We start from the raw sequence: 21,518 nt of genomic DNA on the forward strand, positions 1-21,518 counted from the left end.
CGCTCCGCTCCCACCATCCTCTCCACACTTCTAGGGTAGCAACACTGAATACAGATGGCCAAGTCTGAGGTTATGTGACATTCCCAGATAAAGTGAACAAAAATGGCAGAGATCCTTCTATTGTTCTTCCTTATGGTCCACATTCCTAATGTGTCCCAGTTATTTATACTATGAGTGTTTTATATTTGCCAACTATAAGCAATCCATCTTAATATTTCCAATACGCTATTTTCTCATCTTTTCTCCCATTCTTCCTGTCCTCTAAAAGGACAGGAAGAGAGAATTTCTTCCTCTTAAATGGATTTAATCATTGTATTCCTTTTATTGCAATTCATCTTCCAAGTTGAAGGTAAAGTTTTAGAATAACAAAGTGAAAAAAAAATGGTTACCTCTATATTTAGAAATTAACCATTTTAAAGAATGTAAACCTGTTATAGTGCATCTTGAAGTTTTGGGATATTTTATTTTCATAACACCATTAAATACTACTATATATTGCTGTGGTATCTGCCCATGAGATTGTTCTATATACTTGAGAAGTTTCTTCCCACCTTCACTGGGGGAGGGGAATATTTCTGTGTTTCTGACATACAAATTTCAGTGAATATACAAATCTGAAACTTTATAGAGGCAAGTTTTTAAAAATATTTTTATTCTTAGAAAAATATTTTTTATTGAATAAGATAGAACTCATTTTATGTGAAAATCAAATATATAAATGTTTCTATACAATTACAAATATTTATGTCTTTATAGTTTCAAAAAAGAGGATTCTTTTAAGATATTTAAAAAACTCATTCAGTCAAGTTTTGTTGATCCCCTAAACACTTATTTATGATGGTTTTTATGTTTTCCTTGAGAAATCCATTCTTATCTATTTAGGGAATAAATTTCAGGATACCTTAAGTAGAAACCCCCTTTCCATCTTAGAACAAATACTTACCATAAACATAAAAATAAATAAAAAACAGACCCTAAAATTGCACTAACTCTTACTTTATTTTTCTGTTACCTGATAAATGTCCGTCTGCCGTGAAATCACTCAAAGCAAATATTGAATACTTTTAAATGATAAACTTCTCCTAGTTGGTAATATTATGTGATAATAAAAATCCAATGTATAAATTATATATCATAGGTTTATTTTAAATCCATTGGCTTTTTAACAATAATATTATCACATAAGTCATAGTAATAAATTTTGAAAAATAAAATGGGATGGAAAGCTGATAGGATGATATGAAATATTAAGGTGTGAATTTGAAAGCTGAGTTAATTCCTCAGAATAGAAATGTATGTTAATTTAAAATAAATTTATCTAAACAGTAAAGCCAATTTAAAGGACTTATAATAAAATGCAATGATGTCACCATTTTTCAAAGTTCCAGTTTGTCATCTTTTATTTGCAGAGTGGATAATCAACAATATAACTAAGGGAGCAAATAATTGCACATTGTATTTTGCAGCATCCACAGAAATTTGTCTTTTATCCCTCTAAATTTTCCACTCTGTACAGGTTTTCATTTAAATTCTGGGTTTAAAAAAGTGCTATCTTCTGAGAATGATGGTTTCCAATTTCATCCATGTCCCTACAAAGGACATGAACTCATCATTTTTTATGGCTGCATAGTATTCCATGGTGTATATGTGCCACATTTTCTTAATCCAGTCTATCATTGTTGGACATCATTCTCAGTAAACTATCGCAAGAACAAAAAACCAAACACCGCATATTCTCACTCATAGGTGGGAATTGAACAATGAGATCACATGGACACAGGAAGGGGAATATCACACTCTGGGGACTGTTGTGGGGTGGGGGGAGGGGGGAGGGATAGCATTGGGAGATATACCTAATGCTAGATGACGAGTTAGTGGGTGCAGCGCACCAGCATGGCACATGTATACATATGTAACTAACCTGCACAATGAGCACATGTACCCTAAAACTTAAAGTATAATAAAAAATAAATAAAAAAATAAAAATAAAAAAATAAAAAAAAAGACAAAAACCGCAATTACTTTTGCACCAATCTAATAACATTGTTTCCTCTATAGAAACTATTTCAGTTATGGCTATGATCATCTTTGTAGCAATGTCTATAATAGTATACAGTCATAAACCACCCAAAAAAAATAAAATAAAATAAAATGCGTTTATTCATCTTGGAAAAAAAAAAAAAGTGCTATCTTCTGTATACATCTTACCAAGTGGGGACACAATTACTTAATCTAGAAAGTGTGAAAATTCATGTTAGTGGACTATCAAAATTTTCTGTCAATTATAAATTTCCTCCATGTTGCATGTTTTTGAAGGGAAAAAAGCAAGAAGAAAAAGGAAGCTCTTAGATCAGTGAAATGGAAGTAAGAACAAATAAAAACTGTGGTGAGTGGATGTTTGTGCATCTGTATGTGTGTGTGTAGACAGAGTGAGAGACAGATATGGATATGCAGATGTTTGCCCCACATACAGTGTGCAAGTGTGCAATGTAGTTACATACTTTACATGTATATAACTGCACGCACATGCACCCAAACCTCAAATTATACAAACACACATATTCTTTGACTAAGATATTTTGATTTTTTATTGTGTATGTGCAATAATTTTACTTCTAAGAACCTTTTCATTTTTAAGTTTATGAAATAAGTGATCAAGTTAATGTTTGATGAATAAGAAAGTACAAACAACAACAAAATTATATATATATTTTTATCCTGCCTTTTTCCTGTAAAAATATTATGAGCATCTTTCCATGTGAGACACTAATACCATTATACAAATGTATGAGAATAGCATAACTTATTTATAAAAATGTGTGAACATAGCATAATTTATTTAGCTGCTTTTCTAATTTAGGTCATCACACTTTTTTTCTAATTTGCCAATTTTATAAATACTGTTGCTCATATAACTTTGTGTAGATGAACATACCTAGGACCTAAGTGTTCTTCCTACATTCGTGTACAATATTGATCCTTTAGAAATTACAGCATCTAGGTTTTCATCATTTCTATCTCAGACTCCTTCTCTGGGTGGCATTGGACACTCCAAAATTCAATTTATGGTGGTAATTCTGTTCATCTAAAATTAAATTACAAAGGTGGATATTTGATTGGTAACCAAACCTCATGTTCTAGTTATGATTCCAAATCAGCCTAGGAAATGCTAATTTATAGTAAAGAGTATTCAGATGTAGTAGTGATTTAGCATCTCCAAAACTCCTTTCTAGGAGTTTTCCTATACATTCCAATGCTGTTCTGATATTTAACAAAACAAACAAACAAGCAAACAAAACACTTCAGAAAAGCTTTTCAGCACTATTCTGAAAAGCTTCTCCAGGCTGTCTGCTAATATATCCTGAGTATAGAGTTGAGCCTTATGCATTTTGACATTCACCTTAATAACATCTTCATAAATAAGACTTTCTATCCCATTCTCGCTCTGGCCCTTCCCACGTAATCGTCTGCTCATTACATGCATATTCTGTTAATTGATCTCATTCTCTGAGCACTGATCATGAAGAATGGAAAACCCAACCAGTGCTACTCTTAGGACATACAGTTCCTTGAAAGTGGACAGCCAAAAAGCTGGCAAAACACCACCATCCTCAGGACCAGAAGCTGTTTTAACATTCTCTTTGTGGCGAATGTACATTGGACATATTTTAGTGTTACTGGCATCTGACTTGCTAAATCTGATGCAATAACAACAAACACAATAAAGCCTTGTTACTAAGCTATCTTTGAGCCATACTGGATTGTGATTGATTTTGCTGTGTTTAATGGTGTGGTGGCATTTTGCCTTAGGCCTTTTTTATTGAACAGTGGAAGGAACAGAAGAAGGAAACACTTGATCACTTTGTAAATGCTGCACATTGCAGGCAGAGTTTAATGACTGAACGTAGCCACTTCCAGTGTATTGAAATGCCTGGGCCTTGCCTCAACGCATTGTACCTCTATTCAGATGGCAAAGAATAGAGTTCCTGTAACATTGTGGAGTGCAGCTCATTTTGGGAATAAACAGTTGCTGTGACCTTGTACAGGCAAATAGACCCTGTCAGGCCTGGAATTGCAGGGCCAGGAAATCATCTGTTTAGTCAGTGCTGGTTCTAGTCATTAGTTTGTGTTTATGGCTGGGAATTGCTAATATAGCCCTGTGTGGAGGGAGCTAACGTCTGAATACTGAAAGAGACCTATTTACCAACAGCTTTATTTTTTTAATTTAAAGTCAATTCAAATTGAAATGAGCCTTTTAACCCTTAATTAGGACCATGTTTCTTCTAAAAGTCAACCACATTAGTCAACTGGAGACAAAATTCTCTTTGCAATTGAAAGGCTGCCTTCTTTCTTTCAACAGTAGCCACCATGGTTTACTAAGTGCATTTGTTTCCCTTTCACTATGGTAACTTTACCCATTCCCTGTATCAGCATAGTTCAAAGTCATCAATTACAACTGTGACAAAAATGTGTTATGTGCTTTGGGAATGAGGCCAAGATTCTATCTGGAAGCTCTTCCATAATGATTATTCATTGTATAGGTAGTGCTCATAATACTCCCTGTTTCATACTTGTTTCCATATTATTTTTCAGAGCTGGCAGTTTGCTATTTTACCCCCATATGGGCCCACAGTGTTTAGTTCCTGTTTTATTGTTTCCCCTTCATAAATATGAAATCAGCAGGTTCCCAAAATATTTCTAATTCATCCACTACAAATTGGTATTATTTTGGCTTCCTTCTATTATCTTACTCATATTTTTAGTATTTCTTAATAGAAAATTAACATTTTGCAAAGGCCTCATCTAATTTGTTTCACTGTGGCCCATTCTGGGTGTTTTTTAAAATAAGTTTTGGTGTTTGCTCGATAATGCACAAGCATGCCGTCACTAACTCGGCACTCAAATTTGAAGAGCTGAAGACTAGATTAGCAAGAAAAGGGCAAATAAAACCTAACTGCAGGCTGGGCAGGGTGGCTCACGCCTGTAATCCCAGCAGTTTGGGAGGTTGAGGCGGGGAGATCACTAAGGTCAGGAGTTCGAGACCAGCCTGACCAGTATGGTGAAACCCCATCTTTACTAAAAATACAAAAATTAGTTGGTGTGGTGGCATGCGACTGTAGTCCCAGCTACCTGGGAGGCTGAGATAGGAGAACTGCTTGAACCAAGGAGGCAGAGCTTGCAGCGAGCCAAGATCACGCTGCTAATTCCAGCCTGGGTTACAGAGCAGAGCAAGACTCCGTCTCAAAAAGAAAAAAAAAAAAAAAAAAAAAAAACACCTCACTGCAGACTAACCGAAGGCAAATGTGCTCTCTTTTCAGTTGTCTTTTTTATATTTTTAAAATTAGAAATAATTTTGATTGATGTTATCAAATTTGATTTTTATGTCTATTCATTCCCATAAAATTCACAAACTTCCAAACATTCTTCACAATGTAAAATGTGGGAAAGGGATGACTATCATAACATATAGTTTTATTATGTTATTGGTTATGATGAAAGTATAACAGGGAATTATTTGTTTGGCAGTCAATGTATATCATTCAGTCCATTTGACTATAAAACCGATATGCCCTTTGAATATACACTACTCTGCTAGAGGAAAGCACTGCAAAATCCATCATTTCTTTTTCAAGTATATTTGTTCTCAGCCAGGAAAGAATTTCATTTCCTTGTTCTGTTGCCATATGACATTTTATAATTTCAATGGCTAATTTTAATCCTTAAAGCAGTGATGAACATGAAGTTAATTTGTTCTTTTATCTCCACTTAGAAAGTGTTACTAATCCTACAAATTTGGGCATACAGGGTATTAACATTTTAAAGTGTCTAGGCTAAGAAGAGTCTTTAGAGATAACTTAGTCAACATCTGTCATTTTTTAAATGAGGAAATTGAAGTCCTGATAAGACAACTGGTTGCAAATAATTCACTCACTTTAAAAATTCATCTCATTCACTGCTAGGTGCTGGATGGTGTGCCAGATATAGGGTGCACAAAATGAATACGAAATAACTCCTGTCTCTGTATGGCTCAGGGTCTAATCTGGGAATATGTAATTACTTAGGGTAGAACCTTAGAGTTATTTGTAGAAGAGGAAGTCACTGTCTCAAACACCTCATTAAAGTTTGAAGATACCTGATCAGTAAATCTAAGCCAACACCTATTTAATAGGAAAAGCTAGATCAAAACATGCCATTTCCCACTTCCTAGTCCAGTGTTTTTCCTCTAACATGCTGAAGACAACTTGAAGTATTGGGATAAAAAGAAGAAATTTCAGGAAATTGCTTAGTGAAGATAACATATAAGTGACATATAAAAACGTATCTTGCAACTCCAATTCTCAGGTGAGAAGATCCATTTATAAAATAACCATGATATGAAACTGATCTCCTTTTTAAAAGCTGGGATTTTGACTTTTATTACTATAAGACACGTTAAATGGTTGTTTTCATTTCTTTGGGCTTCTATATCAAAATACCATAAGCTGGTTAGTTTATAAACAATGGAAATTTATTTCTCCCTGTTCTGAAGGCTGGGAAGTCCAAGATCAAGGGGCCAGCATATTCGGTGTCTGGTGAAGACTTATTTCCGGGTTCATAGATGGCACCTGCTAGCTGGGTCCTCAGATGATAGAAGGGACAAGGCAGCTCTCTGGGACCTCTTTTATAAGGGCACTAATCTCATTCATGAGGACTCTGCCTTCATGATCTAAACCTCCCCAAGATCCCACCTCCTAAAACCAACATATTGGTCATTAGATTTCAACATATATATTTTAGGGAAACACAATCATTCACATCATAGCAAGTGTCTAGGTCATTTTAGGAAATTGATACATGTTTGATAAAAGTGAAGGAATGAATTCAAACATTATGTGAACAAATACAATTCGTAGCAAATCCAGGATGATATCTAGTAAGGCTTGAGAAGGTGCTGCCTTCCATTTTAATTGTTATCAACTTAGAATCATGGATCATGTTACTTGAATATATCAATATAATATTAAAGATAAGAGTTCCTGCCACAATTAACTAGTTTAAAAATCTTCTTACAGAATGGGAGAAAGCATCTCTGGAGCCACATAAAAAGGTGGCAATTTGCTTCCACTTGAAAGATTTTAAACTATTCAATCACTCTTTGGTTTTGCTATCCTGGGGTTAAGATCCATGGATAATTTTTCCACGTGTTTGACTGACAAGAACATTTACTACTGGATTACCTGAGGGAAGACATAAATCAGAATTGTGTCATTTTGGCAGCAGCTTTTTGATATGTGTGTATCTGCCTTAGTTAAGTATCGATTTAATAGCTGGTCTCCACTACAGACAACCTTGACTGTATAGCTGGGGCTTTGTATTTTAAAATTTGTCTCTGGATAAATCTTTTTTCCACCCTTCTTGTCTAATCTCTTTTTTCTTTGGTATTCTCTAATAAGTTGACCGGGACTTATTTTCATTAACAAAAGGAAAGAAAGCACATTAATACATCTACTTTTTATTTCCTACTTTTATTCTCTTATATGTGCAACCTCCTTCAGCCTATAAAAATGCTTAAATGAGAGAAATGTGTAGATTGTTACTCACTAGTTTTACATTCAAGGAAGGAGAGGAGATGTTTTCAATATACAATCATTGTCTTTGCTACTATAAGCAAAGATAACACACACACACATTCACACACAAACATAGATGCTCCTTAAAGTCTTTAATACTCAGGAGGATTTTTTGAAGGATAAAGAAGGCATGACAGACAGACAGGTAATTGAGCACAAGTTGATTTACTGCAAGGGAGAGAGATTGCTTATTGATGATATAAATTTAAAAATTGGCTTGTTAGAGAAAAATACATTTATAGAGATTGTTTCTTTATAAAATAATAATTTTATACATTCTCCACTCATATTCTCAAATACATTGAACAGTTTTGGTGGAGAATTGAGATACTACTTGGACAAGAAATGGAAAATTTACTTATATGCCTCCCAAATACAGCATGTCACTGTCGTCTTATTCGTGAAATTGAAAAATTCCCACTGCCCTTCCAACTAAAAGGACACTTACTCATCTGCCCATACCAGTGTTAGACATCAAATAGATAGCAAATCCTAGAGAAAGGCTGGGTGCAGTAGCCCAAGCCTGTAACCCCAGCACTTTGGGAAGCTGAAGGAGGAGAAACACTTAAGGCCAGGAATTCAGTACTAGCCTGGGTAATACAGTGAGACCTCATCTCTACTAAAAGTTTTAAAAATTAGCCAAGCATGGTAGCATGCACCTGTTGACCCAGGCTGAGGTGGGAGGATTGCTTGAGCCCAGGAGGTGGAGGCTGTAGTGAGCTGTTATCATGCCTCTGCACTCCAACCTGGACAGTAGGGTGAGAAGAGCAAGACCCTGGCTCAAAAAAAGAAAAAAAAAAAAGAAAAACAAAAATCCTAAATCCTAGAGAAAGACATGTACGAGAGAGCATTAGCCTTTCTGAGATGTTTTCTCACTTGGAATAGATGACAAAGTCTTGCAATTTTTAATTAAATAAAAGTTTAAATGACTATTTTTCAATTTCATATCAACAGTTTAGAATTGGTAGGAAAATAATTTGTGTTTTAAGGAAGTAATTTGCTTTCAATGATTGATTTTTATAAAATTAAAAGAAAGATGCCTTCCCTGTTCAAACTATACAATTGAATTTCTTTGTTATCTTGGGCATGCTGTCCTTTCCATTGGTGCTTCAATTGTACAGTCTATAAAATACACAGACTGATACCTACACCGATAATTTCAATAGAACTGTGATAAGATTTAATTGAGATGGTACATATAAAAGTCCTACCAAAGAAGTAAAGACATCTACAAAAATTAAAATGTTATTATAGAATCTAGCATTTTACTCTGCATATAGTTGACATTAAATGACTATCTATTCATTCCTCGTTAAAGCCTATCAGCTAGTTATCAGGTGTCAGATGTTGCAATGTCTGTCCCTAAACTGTGTGTCACTTAACTTTCTGGACTTCAGTGACCTCAGATGTAAAACACACATACTGATCAATGTGATTTCTAAGGATCTTTTAGCTTCATTAGCCTATTATTCTATTTAATTAGTACATCTCAACTGAATTTTCTATTCATCTAGTCACTCAGGGATGCCATCTGCTACAAGTAAAAGAAACCTAGGCCACAGTGACTTAAACAAACAGAGTATTGTCTTTCTGACATTATAAGAAATCTTGAGATTGGTGGTTCCTGGATCAAGTACAGAAAACACATCGTGCTGAATTTCTTGGCCTTTCACTCATGATCACATGTAAGCTGCTGCAATTCCAGCCATAATGTCCATAATCAAGGCTGGAATAACTTGGCTTCAAGTTGCATTTGTACATCTCGTTAGAAAACAAAAAGGTATCACAAATATTTTATTCGGACTTCTGTGTACATTTCTTTGCCCACCTTTTTGGCCATAACTTTGGCCGTTCATCTCTAGCTTCACTGATCTAAGGAAGGAAGGATTTGGCTGGCTTCATCTGTGGGCAAAATCAGGATTCTGCTGGCAAGAAGGGAGCAGAGTTTGGGTATTGAGTACCAACACTACTTGCCATAAAATTCTATGTAACAGTTTGTATTTTTCATGTTGATTTATTTGTATATTGAATTATGCTTCATACTGGCCACTTCTACTATCTATGTATGATCTTTCTCAAATGGCGCTCCTTCTGTGGAGTCTCTTCCAACCACCAATCACAATGAAGTGATTGCTCAGCATGATTTGTATTAAATGCCCGCTGCCCACTTTCTATTGCAAGGGCCTTTTGGGTATGGGCAGAATTAGGGACATTTTTGCCTTTTTGGGAATCAAAGAGCTCAAACAAGAATAGATGTTTGACAAATATTTATTTATTTGTTGAGATGGAGTCTCGCTCTGTCGCCCAGGCCGGACTGCAGTGGCGCTATCGGGGCTCACTGCAAGCTCCGCCTCCCGGGTTCCCGCCATTCTCCTGCCTCAGCCTCCCGAGTAGCTGGGACCACAGGCGCCCGCCACTGCGCCCGGCTAGTTTTTTGTATTTTTAGTAGGGACGGGGTTTCACCGTGTTAGCCAAGATGGTCTCGATCTCCTGACTTTTATGGTTTTTACAACATTTGTTATACAGGTATTCACTAAACACTCAGTCACTTTTTGTTTCTATTACAGATGGCTATACTATACGATACTTGAAAAGAGAGTCACATAATCACTTCCTAGGTACTGCACAAATTATCAAGATTATTGATAGTATCTTGAAGGTAGCTACAGTTAATAAACCTAAAAGTTAAGAATGCTACTCAAACTAGTCACTAGACTTTATCCAATTATGACTAAATAATAACCCCGAGATAATAACAGTAAAGGATACGTAGGCACATATACATACAGCTTCATAAATATTTGTCGGCCTGTCGCGGTGACTCACGCCTGTAATCCCAGGACTTTGGGAGGCCGAGGCGGGTGGATCACAAGGTCAGGAGTTCGAGACCAGCCTGACCAACATGGTGAAACTCTGTCTCTACTAAAAATACAAAAATTAGCCAGACCTGGTGGCGCACGCCTGTAATCCCAGCTACCTGGGAGGCTGAGGCAGGAGAATAGCTTGAACCTGGAAGGCAGAGATTGCAGTGAGCCGAGATTGTGCCACTGCACTCAAGCCTAGGTGACAGAGGGAGACTCCATCTCAAAAAAAAAAAAAGAAAAGAAAAGAAAAATTATAATTGTTATGGCAGTAGAATTGACTATATGTAATGGATCTCAGTGTGACACCAAAAGTTGTTCAATACATTGGAAATTGGTCCTACAGCAGCCATTCTTGGTAGGAACTAGAAAACAGTAAGACTAGATTAATGATTGCTATCATTTTAAGTTATTCCAGTAGTTTATTTTGGCAGTGTATTTCCCTTGTCTTATTTTAAGAAACTTTCAGTAAGAAGATATTCTACCATGGATATATTGTGTTTCTTTTCAGAAACATATTTAGTGATTATAAATATTGATTTGTCCACACAGGTTTTACTTTAATGCAAATAATCTTCTCTTCACAATATGAAGTTAATATAAGAAAATTCTAGAATGTAATGACCATCTATAGGGCCTATTCTGTATATAAGTTCTGTAAATCATCAAGTCTATATAAGTTCTGTAAATCATCAAGTCCAAATGTGGCACCGAAATTGAGCTTTAGAAGTTTTAGAAATTATTGACTTCCAAGGATCATCTTGAATCTAAAATTTACATCCCAAATTCCTTCTCAAATGAATTACTACAGACTTCTTGGAATTTTCACTATGATTTTAGTTCTCAATGTAATTATAAAAATGCATCAAAATAAGTAATGCAGCATTTTGAATTTTCTATCAGACAAAATGAAAATAATATAGTAGAGGCAGTTTTAGGCCTATCTCTGTAAAACAGTAAATAGATGCTGAACCCTAAATTATAAGCTGGAATCAATGTTCGATAACCAGTTCAATAGGCTTACAAAAACCATTTTATGCAGAGATATGGCCAGAAATTAAAAAGATAACACAGTAATTAAAAGAGCTCTCATCTAGTAACAGTTCATAAGTGTATTAGTTTAAATAGGAACTGTATATCCCTCTGTATTTCAGATGTAGACAAAGGAATATATTTAAATCTTTATTTTAGGCCATTGCCATAGGAGGTAAGGAAAAATACTGTCAAGCCAGAAAAAAATATTGTAGCTCATGAAAATTATTTATCAAGAATCTTAAAAATATACGTGAAGCCATGATCTCTTCTTTCAGTTGCTTACACTTTGTGGGACGAAGTTGTACCCACAGAGTAATTAGAAAACTAGTCAATGTTAATATACTGCTTACTGCAGTGCAGATAGTATACACATTGCATCATGTTTTAAAAAGGGAATTACTACATGGTGACATGGTTTTCCTTTATTTTCTCCACAAATAGTCCAATGCCAAGTAAAGCTGTGAAAACACAAGCTGGAAATTTCATCATACACTAGTGCCAAAATAATCTAAATCTTGTGTGTGTGTTTTTCTTCTTAACATTTGGTGCAAATTCAAGCATTTATGTAGAAAAACTACAGTAGGCTCTGTCATTTGCTTCTGTAAATTCTTGGAGGAAAAAACTTGATTTTTATTTATAATAAATTCATATTCGAACTTACTTAAATCTGTTTTACATATTTTCAAAAAAATTATCACAGACTTTTAAAAGAGAGTCATTTTGTTTGTAGCTTGTCGACCAGGTTTCTACAAGGCATTGGATGGTAATATGAAGTGTGCTAAGTGCCCGCCTCACAGTTCTACTCAGGAAGATGGTTCAATGAACTGCAGGTGTGAGAATAATTACTTCCGGGCAGACAAAGACCCTCCATCCATGGCTTGTACCCGTGAGTAGTTTTGCTGCAACCCATGCCTCCATGTTTGTTTTGTTTTCTTCTTGTTACTGTGCTGTTTGTTTTTGTTTTAAAGCATTTGGCCCATTTCCTTCTGTTGCCCGTGTGCAAATTGAAAGCTTTCTCTGCTTCACTCCCCATGCTTGGCTCACCACAAATGCAACATTTATCACACAGAATGAATTAAATTTTAAAGCACTTCCTGCAACACAACCCCCTGAAAGAGAGAACATTTTCTGTGTCTTGTTTAGATCCTGCATTACATATGACAGGATAGGGGAGGTTATAGACAGGGGATTTATGTTTTTACATTTCTATTCCCTCTTGCTGTATGTTGGTCATAGGTCATAGGGAAAAAGGACTAAGAGTTATAAAACTAATACTAAAGTTTTCATAACTATTCACAAGAGTTTTGAACATAGTGATGAGTTATTTTGTTAGAATTTGTGAATGTATCCTTACCCTTGAGTTAAAACTCCCCCGTTCACAGCTTGGGGAAGACAGTGTTCTTGAATCCATGTGTCTATAATATCATGGATCCTCTAAGGATGAACTGAAAGTTGATAATAAAGAAAGGATAGTTATTTACCTCATTCAGTTCCATTGTAAATTATCTATTTCCCTTGTAGTAGAAAACAGAAGTGAGGCTCATTAATGTTTGTTGAACTACTTTGCAGGACCTCCATCTTCACCAAGAAATGTTATCTCTAATATAAACGAGACCTCAGTTATCCTGGACTGGAGTTGGCCCCTGGACACAGGAGGCCGGAAAGATGTTACCTTCAACATCATATGTAAAAAATGTGGGTGGAATATAAAACAGTGTGAGCCATGCAGCCCAAATGTCCGCTTCCTCCCTCGACAGTTTGGACTCACCAACACCACGGTGACAGTGACAGACCTTCTGGCACATACTAACTACACCTTTGAGATTGATGCCGTTAATGGGGTGTCAGAGCTGAGCTCCCCACCAAGACAGTTTGCTGCGGTCAGCATCACAACTAATCAGGCTGGTGAGTACATACTAGATGCTTCTTACTCTTATCATATCAAGTCTGAGTAATGGTTTTGACTCTGGGTGGAAAACCGAGCGGAAGGAAAAAAAGATTTGATAGAACCCCAGGATTTTGCCTTCTAACACATTTAAACAGTTATGGCACATTAAATAATTTAATTCTTCAAGTGTGAATAAACCATATTTGTTAGGTGATTTTTATACTAGTTTATACCCATTGTTTCCCAATTTGAAATCCTTAAATATTTGAGGCTCTCAGATAGTAGTAGAGGGGCTCCTTGGGGGAAACATTTTTATATTTCAGAGAACTTAGGCAATGAATCTTAGCTTTAAAAAAAGTTATGCAGGATATGAAAAATTATAAATATCTTCAGCTTAGTTAAAATTAGGTATTCCTTTGTTATTTCATACTTCTAAGAAGTTCTGTGTATTATAACTGATAGTTATAAATCTCTGATTGCTTAATAATAACTATGTAGATTACTTATGGATTTTACTTGTGGGATTTTAATTGTGAATCTCTCGAACATATAGATGGATTATATATTACATAAAAATAATACCCCTTTGAGATATAACAATCATTTTTCAATATTGATAACTGATAAATGAGTAATAAACAGTTTTCTTTTGTATTCAAAATGTCTTGTACAAAGTTAAACTGATAGGTATTTGTTGTGCTTAAATTATTGCTACAAAATGTCAGAATTAGGTATACATCCCAAGAAGCTCAATTCAGAGATATTATTGTCTTATTTTTACACACACACACACACACACACACACACACGCACAAACATTGGAGCCAAAGGGAGAGGGAAGAGAGAGACAAGATGCCACTCTGATTCTCCAGAGAACGACAGATTCTCCAGTTCTCTCCCAGGTGGGGTCACCTCTGAGCTGGTTGTCAAGATTGAGTATAAACTCGGCTTCTGCTCTTCATTTGGCTTACATTATGGACATCCCTCTGGTCCCTAGTGGGAATCACCCTTTGCTCTGAGAATATCAGAATGTGTCCTGGATGCTCTAGGCAAAAGGAAACCAGAGATGACTAAATTATCTTATCACCTAGGTCTTCTAGTAGCCAAATCATGAGCCAAAAAAACTCACCACTTTCTGTTTCCATCACCTGGCTTACTCAGAAAGGTTAGTTCAACTAGCAAAGACACAGAGTAAGTGTCATCTACAAAAGCAAGTATGCATCAGTATGACTCTGATGGTTGTTAACATTTTCATCTATTTATCTACTGGTTAAATGTAGTTCTAGCTATTCCTGCAGGTTATTACAGAAATGCCTCTCTACTGGTTAATTTCTCAAATACACTGAGTAGCCCCCTAAGCTCAGTATGTCAGGTCCATCTCCATTCTCCCCATCATTCAGCAACCAAAGGGATAAGTATTTGCATAAGAGGGGTATCCAGAGCCTTTGGCTAGCACCCGTCTTTCTTGAGGGGCCCCTGTCTTCCCCATGCCAATGGATAGATATTTTAAATATAAGCCATGGCAGAGTCCATCCATATTCAATACGTATCTTTCTGATTCTAAATTTCTCTTTCGTTTCCACTTTGCTTCTGGTCTCATATATTGATGAAAATCTTATATTTTTATATTCCTCATGATGATAAGTAAACTTAATTTGTGGAAAATACATGAATTTTAAATGAAGTGCACTGAATCATTACTTTAATCTTGCTCACTGTATCTGTAATTTCTCCCACTTGGAGCTAGATCCCAGACCAACCAGTATATGCTTTGCTTTGCTTCCGTTAATGGTATTTATACTTTGTAACTAATGATATTTAAAAGTTTATAACTTAGGTTTATTTAACTGTCTTCTATGGGAAAAAATGAGTACTGCAATACTGTTGCTATATATTGCATGATTATGGCTTCTCATCTTCAGCTAACACAGGAATTTTAACAAATTATAATCATGTGGCAAATGGTTTTCCGGAGTGCTATATTTCAAGCTGATTTACTACTTTGTTTAAAATTGTAGCATCAATCTGTGTTACAATTATCTCTTAAGTCAAACAGAATTGTATAAAAACAAACAAGAGCTCCTTATTTCCTATCTTATCATTCCCCTCTGGCTTTCTGACAATGCATTTATCAGGAAACTAATAGTTCCAAATATATACAGTAAATGAATCTAGGTAAAGTGGCAACCAAGACCAGGCCAAGACATTACAAAATAAATGAGATTGATGCTTTGGCCCTCCCAGTTACAAATCACAGTTTAAGACAGATTCAGCAAAGGTGATATAAGTTACTTACCCTAGTCTCTCTCCCATTTAAAAAAAATCACTAATGTGTTTTATAATATGCACCACCAGGCATTTTATATATTTATTTCAGGATGTCTGTATCATTTTGTGTGCCTGGGGAGATAGAGGTCTTTGTTCTATCTTCAAATCTCCAGGGTAAGATATATAAGCATGATTAGAAGCAATGCCTTTTCTGAAGGGAATGTTTCTTTGTTTTCCTTTATTTTTGTTCTTGTGAAGGTTAATGGACTGGTAGCCTTGAAAAATAAGCTCCCTACCACTGGAAGGATATGGCTGTGACAGATATGATGCCAGGGTGTTTAAAATCCTCCTAGCTTCTATCTTTGACATGGATATAAAGGGGAAGCATGAATGTGTCCCTTTTAATTTAGTTTGTGAGATCGAGTTTGTTGATTCTTCTCTTGATGACATTGTAAAAGCATTGTGATGATCAAATGATAAGGCACCTTTTAAATTGTAGAAGATTATGTTGTAAATTCTGATATTAGTTCTCAGCTCTCAATACTTTCACAAAGTATGTCAGTGAGATAAGAAAGTAGGCCTCCATATAAAGATTGTATCTGTGAATCCATCAGTCAAACAAGTAAAGAAAGAATTGCAGATTACAAAACAAAAATCTTCAGACTTATAACGACATAAATTGCTGCTTTTTGTTTTCTTTCACAGAATGAGTATATTCATCTTTTTTCTTCTGGACAAAAACAATCATTCCACTAGTGGAATATGCATATCTATTCATTCTTAACTGCCATTATAGAATCTGCCATTTTCCACTGTTCTATAGCATATAATGATCTCAGACTAGAATAAGGAGCACTAATAGAGAATTTATGTGACCTTGGGGTTTTAAGGTCCACCCCTACTCTTATTTTACTACTTGGATGAACTGAGATCTGAAAAGCTTTTTCAACATTTCATCAAGACAGCAAAGTTCTGAGTAAACTGACATTTCCTCCCTTTTCCAGTTTACCCTATTGGAATTCAGCATGTGTATGTACAATTTCTATCATAAAATTGGATTCATTCACATGTGTGAAAATATTGCAATAGTGTGCATTATGCCTATATACCTTCACCCAGATTTCTCCTAGATTAATAATTTATTCCACGTGCTTTATCATTCCCACCCCCATCTCTCTTTCTATGTAAATGTTACTTATTTCTGAACCACTTGCAGATATTATGCCCTTTTCCTCCTGAACACTTCAGTGACAATTTCTTAAAAACAATAATGCTTTTACATAGTCTCAATATATTTATTAAAATCAAGACATTAGCATTGTTCTGTACTATAATCTCATCTGAAGATACTAGTCAACTTTTGTTCATTGTTTCACTCATATCCAAATGGCAAAAAAATTGATGTTCTGTTTACCTCGTTTCTATTTATAATAATAACATATACTGATATAATATAGTTCCCATCCATAAAAATAAATAAGTAATTTTCTGTAAATTCAAGGCAGATGCAAAAAAAAAAAAAGTGGAGAAGGAAGAAGACAAACACTTATTGATAGGACTTTCCAGGTGCTGGATATGAGGCAGGGAATTTCAGAGTTGCCATTCCATTCAAAAATGATCAGCAAATTACGATATTTAAAAAGAGAACGTGACTTCATTTTATGTAGATTTTCGATAGTAGGTGCACTAATTTATGTAAAGGAAAAGATCTTTGAGGCTGTTAGCTATAATGAAGGAATTCCTATCCTCTGCTTTAGACAGAATGACCTCTATAATCTACTTAATTTGATGATCAAAGACAACCTCCTTCTTTTCCTCTTAGATAAACCCCTTCCTTTCTTCTGGCTGAAAATTGCCATCCATTACATGAAGGGATTAAACTAGAAATCCAATAATTATTTTTGTTTTTAATTTATTTTTTGGCATTCTGGGACTATAATTCAAAATATTGTCACTAATATAATTTTAAACAATTAATTATTTTTGACCTTTAAGACCACCTATGGACTCTCTTACTATAAAAAACGTTTATAGGCTTTCTCGTTCATGGTTTTATGGCCTTTTATTTCACAGAATAAAGCAATAGTATCCATTCGTTAAAAAAAGTAAATATCTTTAATAAATGTTAAATAAACAAGATATACTTAAAAAAAGAACCGTAAAATATTAGAGCCCTTTGACTAAATTTAGAATCCACACTAGGCTATGTGGGGTGGCTCATTTCTGTAATTCCAGCACTTTGGGAGGCTGAAGCGGATGGATCACTTGAGGTCAGGAATTCAAGACCAGCCTGGTCAACATGGTGAAACCCTGTCTCTACAAAAATACAAAAATTGGCCAGTCATGATTGCAGTTGCCTGTAATTCCAGCTACACGGGAGGCTGAGGCAGGAGAATTGCTTGAACCCAGGAGGCGGAGGTTGCAGTGAGCTGAGATCGCGCCATTGCACTCCAGCCTGGGCGACAGAGCAAGACTCTGTCTCAAAAAAAAAAGGAAAAAGAAAGAAAGAAAGAAAAAGAATCCACAGTATGTTTTTTTTTTTTTTTTTTGCATTTGATAAAGAAAATATTTCTAAGTTTTCTGTAGTTTCATTCTGGAACATGTTTCCTCTAGCCACCTTATTTTTCTTTTGGAACTTAGTGTATGTAGATATGACAAAGAAATAACTCATGTTGAAGATATCAGTCAGGCTTCAGCATTTCTGAAGAAGCAAACATTTTAAAATAAAGGTAGAATAAATGCTTAGCTGAATCTGCCATTAAACTATGGCCACCTATTGGTATAGTCCCTATAGAACTGTATGTTGCCGTGTAATTATACTCCTCGGAAGTAAATTAAACACCAGAAGGATCTACATGAATTCTTTCAGAACATGAAGGTAGACGTTTTTCAGCGCCAATGTAGCGAATCGGAAACTTTAAACATAATGAAAATCACCTAACAAAATAGTGAACATCATATGACTTTAGTAATGTTCTATGATGCATCCTTCTCTTTGTTTCATTTTATGATTAATGAAACCTAAAAATCGAAGTCTTAACATTTTGTTTATCTCAACAAACAAATGACGTCTGAATTTGGCCCTGAGAGTATAAGTGGTTATATACATTATGATTTTCACAGTACATCATACTTGACTGGCAATTCAGCTTCTTCCTGTTTTGAAATCAAGGCAGATACCTGTGCACCTGGGAATGTCACTCTGCAGTGATGTGTCATAGTGTGGCCAAGCCTTCCACATCATTTAACACATTAATGATGCCTCTCAGCCATCACACCCTGGTATGGAGGCACATTACGTAACTGTAGAATGAGCAATAAGCTGAACAAAAGCAAAAACCATATATTGTCCTGACAGTTATTCAAAACCCTTATATGAGCTTAGAGGCCATAACAAAATGGAACATGAGCTAAGGAAGACAGTTGGAGAGCTTCATGAATCTAAACTGAATTTTCATTCCGTCTTCATTTCTGATTTTATATACGACTCTAATTAATGGAGAAGACATGTACCTGGAAGGGTATGATTACAACTTTCATTCAAGAGTTTTCACTAGAAAAAGAATATTAATAACCAGTTAGAGGAGTAAATATAGTGTTAACTAAAGCACATGGGAATTAAGAAAGAATTAGACTTTTGATGCTAACTTGTATGTTAACTATATTCCCCCAAGGACAAAAAATATTTAATTCACAGAAAGTTTTCTCATCCTTATTTTGCAAGGAGAATATTTTTAGTCTCAAATCACAATAAAATCATATTTTATACTTTAAATGTGTTCTACCTCCCTAAAGTTAACTGAAATATAGTCCTTAGGATATAATAGCATTGTATGTGAGTAATTGAGAAATTTAATAAATGCAAGTATTTAGAAAGAAAGAAAATGTTCTTTTTCCAAAAGCAGATATATTACTACCACTGGCAAAACTCTTTCATAATAAATTCTTAATTATATTTCAGCATCTCCCAAAGTGTTATCTCAGTGTGAATAACCATTATACAGCTCAGCATTCTGACTTTATAATCCTATCAATATAGTACCAGTGTTCAAATAGAAAAAAAAATACATCCCTTTCTTAAGTGACTTTATAGGTATCTGTCAGGAAATTATTGCAATAAGTATCCAAATTACAAAGACTATGACTATGAGGTATGGCACCCCTATAAGCAGGGGCCCTGACATTCTATACCATTCACACCAAAGTAAAAGAATGCCAAGGCCAAAGAGGTGAGAAGTTCATATTTTCTGCTCCTTTTTATTATTATTAATTGCTGACCTAACTCTTCTTGACATGATTAGCACTGCACTCCAGTCCTTTATGTAATTATCTTATTCAATCTTACAACAATTTTATATGGCTATAAGTGAATAAGTGTCTTGTCCATGGCCGCACAACTCCAGAGCCCCTATCTACATATTCTTTTTCCTATGGGTTGCAAAGGAGAGGCTTTGCCCAAAATCTAAGTGAGGCTGAAGAAAGAAATATATAAAGATGGTTATTTTATTATAGTAAAATCTTGACTGCCTGGTACACAGGTGGTGTGATTTCTTCTTTGAAATCAAAATTTCACATGATCGTATTTACTCTTAATCAATGCTAATTCAAAAGCACCCTCTTGACAATTCATCATTCAGAAATAACCTCTTACTCCTTTCCCTTTTCATTTCAATTGGAAAAAAAATAATTATAACAAATTGACAGAAAAAAAAATCTGTCTCTGGTCACAAGTTTTTCTCAGGAAATAGCTTTAAAGGCAAGGCCATGTGCCTGAGTAAGAAGAGTTCTGGAATCTGTGTCCAAAGAGGTAAATATTCATCTATGATCCCACTTCGATTGGGCCTCAGAGTAGGTCAGAGCTATTGCTTTATCTTTCTGTGAAATGTAACATTTGGACTAGACCATTTCTAAGTTTCTTTGCAATTATATATTCTAGGAAACCAAGTTAATGCATATTGTATCATGTACTTATGAAAAAATAATCCACTGTTTATTTAAAAGTGAAGCAAATATGCCTTGGGAAAAAAAGGTATTTGAAAAACAAAGTGGAACAGGACAGTAGCAAAAGTCCAGTTGTAAATTCAGGTACTGTCACTTAATAATGAAGTGACTATTTTTTGTGTTTTTAAATTTGGTTTGTTTATGCATTCATTCACAATTTTGTTTGGAAATGAATTTAAGGGAGTTATTGGACTAAACTTACTGGCATCTTTGTATCCTTTCTGATTATTGGTACAATAAGTCCTACACATACATTGTTGTGAGGACTAAATAAAATGAGAGAGCATTTGTGACTGGGAAAGGGCTTGAATAAGTTGTGCTCTGTCTCCATAATAATCATGCAGATCTTCCCGTGTCTGGGGGAAATAGAAACTCTTTTTTTTTTAATTAAAAATGTGAATAAATATATATATATTTTATTTTATTATTATTATACTTTAAGTTTTAGGGTACATGTGTACAATGTGCAGGTTAGTTACATATGTATACATGTGCCATGCTGGTGTGCTGCACCCATTAACTCTTCATTTAGCATTAGGTGTATCTCCTAAAGCTATCCCTCCCCCCTCCCCCCACCCCACAACAGTCCCCAGTGTGTGATGTTCTCCTTCCTGTGTCCATGTGTTCTCATTGTTCAATTCTCACCTATGAGTGAGAATATATGGTGTTTGGTTTTTTGTTCTTGCGATAGTTTACTGAGAATGATGATTTCCAATTTCATCCATGTCCCTACAAAGGACATGAACTCATCATTTTTTATGGCTGCATAGTATTCCATGGTGTATATGTGCCACATTTTCTTAATCCAGTCTATCATTGTTTGACATTTGGGTTGGTTCCAAGTCTTTGCTATTG

The 21,518-nt window shown here is 35.1% G+C and overlaps 1 protein-coding gene across 2 annotated transcripts in view; it reads left to right on the forward strand.

Moving 5' to 3' along the window:
• Positions 1–21,518, forward strand: part of EPHA3 (EPH receptor A3) — a 358,721-nt gene that overhangs the window by 219,015 nt on the left and 118,188 nt on the right. For both annotated transcript variants that reach the window (XM_019022857.4, XM_055381421.2), the window contains exons 4-5: positions 12,237–12,392; positions 13,076–13,411. In XM_019022857.4, the coding sequence (XP_018878402.2) occupies positions 12,237–12,392; positions 13,076–13,411 (492 nt within the window). The remainder of the gene's footprint in view (positions 1–12,236; positions 12,393–13,075; positions 13,412–21,518) is intronic.

The sequence above is a fragment of the Gorilla gorilla genome, chromosome 2 (assembly GCF_029281585.2).
Source record: "Gorilla gorilla gorilla isolate KB3781 chromosome 2, NHGRI_mGorGor1-v2.1_pri, whole genome shotgun sequence".
In the NCBI taxonomy this organism is placed as follows: Eukaryota; Metazoa; Chordata; class Mammalia; order Primates; family Hominidae; genus Gorilla; species Gorilla gorilla.